Source organism: Ailuropoda melanoleuca, chromosome 16, assembly GCF_002007445.2.
Source record: "Ailuropoda melanoleuca isolate Jingjing chromosome 16, ASM200744v2, whole genome shotgun sequence".
Taxonomy (NCBI): domain Eukaryota; kingdom Metazoa; phylum Chordata; class Mammalia; order Carnivora; family Ursidae; genus Ailuropoda; species Ailuropoda melanoleuca.
The window spans coordinates 82773442-82776467 of NC_048233.1; the positions used below are offsets into that span (position 1 = coordinate 82773442).

The 3026-nt window shown below is 66.9% G+C and overlaps 1 protein-coding gene across 1 annotated transcript in view; it reads right to left on the reverse strand.

The window, feature by feature from the left end:
* C16H11orf95 (chromosome 16 C11orf95 homolog) overlaps positions 1 to 2693 on the reverse strand; it is a gene marked incomplete at its 5' end in the record, with an annotated part of 4714 nt that extends 2021 nt beyond the window's left edge. Inside the window, 4 exons of the mRNA XM_034644832.1 lie at positions 5 to 122; positions 361 to 906; positions 1190 to 1697; positions 2097 to 2693. Of these exons, the coding sequence (XP_034500723.1) occupies positions 5 to 122; positions 361 to 906; positions 1190 to 1697; positions 2097 to 2693 (1769 nt within the window). The remainder of the gene's footprint in view (positions 1 to 4; positions 123 to 360; positions 907 to 1189; positions 1698 to 2096) is intronic.
* Between the last annotated feature and the right edge of the window lie 333 nt (positions 2694 to 3026).

Below are 3026 nucleotides of genomic sequence, written 5' to 3' on the forward strand. Positions count from 1 at the left end.
GGGCGGCGGCGGCGGCGGCAGCGGCGGGAAGGCAAGTCCCCCGGGCTCTTGGCCGTCCTCGTCGTCCTCCTCGTCCTCGGCGGGCCGTTCCGACGGCTCCCCTGGGGAAAGCGGGACATCGCCTAGGAAGGGACAAAGGACCGCATTGGAGCCGGTAGACTGCAAGCCGCCCGCGTGTCGCGTCTCAGCTCCACAGCCGCCCACCTCGGTCCTCCTGTCCCGCCCTCCCCAACGTCCCCTTCAACCTTCCACTCTTCCCACCCCCTTCCACCCAAGCACTCCCAGCCCTCTGTCCCTGCCTGGCCCGGGCCCCTGCCCCCTCTCTCCCGCGCCACCTGCTCTGGCCCTGCGCCAGCTCACCCCACCACTCCTCCTCTGGCTCCTCCTCCTCATCCCCTCCCCCCTCCTCGGAGGCTGCGGCTGTGCCGGGGGCGGCGGGGTCCCTGGGGGACTCGGGGCTGGGCAGCCCCAGGGCCAGCAGGTGAGCGGCCTTCTCGCTCCACTCCTGGGCGATGAGGGCCTTGACAGGCCCGCTGAGGCGCGTGGAGCCCGGGTGGCGCTGGCGGATGTGGCGCTTGACGGTGCTCATCTTGAGCGAGGCCAGCGCGCCCCCGCACACCATGCACACAAGGCCGCGCCGGCCGCCGTCCAGCTCCACGAGGTACTCCAGCCGCCAGCGCTCCTGGTAGCGGCGGCGGTGGTCACGGCCCCGCGGAGACCGGCCCGGGGCCCCCACCCTCTGGCCCTCCTCCGCCTCCGCCCCTGCGGGCCCGGGCCTCTCAGGGACCCAGCCAGCCTCTTCCTTTTTTACGTCTGGGGGCCTGAGATCCTGAGAGGAGAGGGCTCCGGCAGGGGGGGCGGGGTCCCGGCTCTTTCTGGTCAGGTCCTGGGGGACGAGGTCATCGTCTGTTGGGGAAGGGGTGAGGGAGACGGGCTCAGCCTGATGCCAGGGTTGCCCTGACCCACGCAGAGGGGTCCTCACCCCAGCCCCAATCTAGAGGCCCCAGCCGGTGTGGGGGTGTGTGTGGGGTGTGTGTGTGTGTGTGTGTGTGTCTGTGTGTGTGTGTGTCTGTGTGTGTGTCTGTGGGTGGGTGGGTGCAGAGAGGAGTCCCTCCCCGTTTTGGCCACAGACCCCACTTTGCAGCCCTCATATGGGGGGTGGGTCTCGGCCCTGGGATGGGCCTCGCACCTGGTGGGGATCGAGTGAGCTCAGACAGTGTCTTGGGCTGGCCACCCCAGGCTTGCAGCAGGGTGCTGCGCTGGGGGCCGCTGAGCCCCAAGGAGCTGGGGTGCACCTCCAGCACGTGGGCCCGGATGTCGTCCAGGTGCAGGCTGGGCAGTGCCCGGCCACAGGCCATGCACACCAGCCGGTTCCCCCGAGGGTCATAGTCCATGAGACACTCTGCCCGGAACCAGTTCTGCAGGGACTCCTTCAGCCTCCGCTCCAGCCGCCGGGCCCCCAGCCCCCTGCTGCCCCCGGCCCTCCGGGAGGCTGAGAGGCGCCGACGCCGAGCGCAGGGTGCCACTGGGCCCCCTCGCCGCTGGCATCGGCTGCCCTCACCAGCTGGGGCTTTGCCTGGAAGGGTTGGAGGGAGGGAAGGAACTGAGATGCTGGCCCTCCAGGGAGCACCCCAGCCCCACCGCCACAGCCAGTCCTCCACAAGCCTCTCCCTCACTCTTGACTCCGAGCCCCCAGCCTAACCTTTGCCCTGCTCTTCCTCCCTCCTCAGGCCTGAACTCCTCCAGCTCCTGATGGTCCTGCACACAAACCCGAAGCTCTTCCCACTCCTCCCTGCCACCCAGATTCTCACCCCTTCTCTGCACTTCACTGTCAAGCCATCCCTTTCCAGCACCCTCTACTCCCAGCCTTTCCCCCACCTATCCCCCCCACTCTCCTTCATCCTTCTAAAACCACGGAAGGCCGAGACTGTCAGAGATGTCGCAGACCCATTCCTGCTATGGTCTCTGCCACGGTCCCTCCCCTGACATTGTACAATGAGGGCACTACGCAGACCCCACCCCACACAGAGCAGTGACTCGCTCCAGAAAATGAGTTAGTGGGCAGAGAAGCCAGGGCTGGCCCCACCCGGCCCCACCCGGCCCCACCCGCCACCGGGGCCCTCGGACTCTCCGCAGGCCCCCAGCCCCAGGTGGGCGTCCCAGCTGTTGCTGATGACTTCCTTCTCCCGGGGGCTCCAGTGCAGGGAGTAGGGGTGCTTCTGGCGGATGTGGCGCTTGATGGTGCTGAGCTTGAGCGTGGCCAGGGAGCTGCCGCACACCATGCACACCATGCCGTGCCGAGCGGGGTTGAAGTCCATCAGGTACTCCAGCCGCCAGTGGTCGTGGTAGTAGCGCCGGTGGTCGCGGCCGGGGATGCGGCTCTTGCCGGGCCTCGAGGCCCGGGCCTCACAGTGGTCCGAGTATTTCCTGCCTGACGACGCTGGGCCCCTGGCCCTGGAGGAGGGCAGGGGGGCGCTCCCCCAGGACCCCAAGGCACCCCCTTCCAGCTGAAGATCTTGCCCTGAAGAGTGGGGGGGGGAGGGAGAGAGTTTTTCAATGCCCGATATCCAGGAAATGAACCCAGGGCTTCGATTTTGCCGAGAAAGGCAGGTGGGGGAGGGGTCGTTCGGCAGGGGGGGAGGGGAAGGAAAAGGATGGCAACAGCAATAAAAGGGTTGTGGGAGAGCCCGGAGTCAAAACATCGGCTCTTTACAAAGAGTGGGGACCCTTTAAGAGAGGACCAAGAACAAAAGGATGCAGGGCACTGCTGAGGGACTAGCTCTGACTTTTTAAAAAATAAGGTGAAGGCCAAGGCGGCAGCCAGCGCTGTATGGCCCCCTTTCTGGAGGGGCTGTAAGGGGAAAGCCAGGAGAGCAGCAGGCCCGGGGCGGTTAGGGCCAGAGCAGAGCGGGCAGTGGCAGAACAAAGGGGGCATCTGTCTGCATCCAGGGCTGCACACGGGACCCACCCGTCTGAGGCCCCAGCCAGGAGGGCCCCACCCAAACATCTTCTCCCTTGTTCCAATA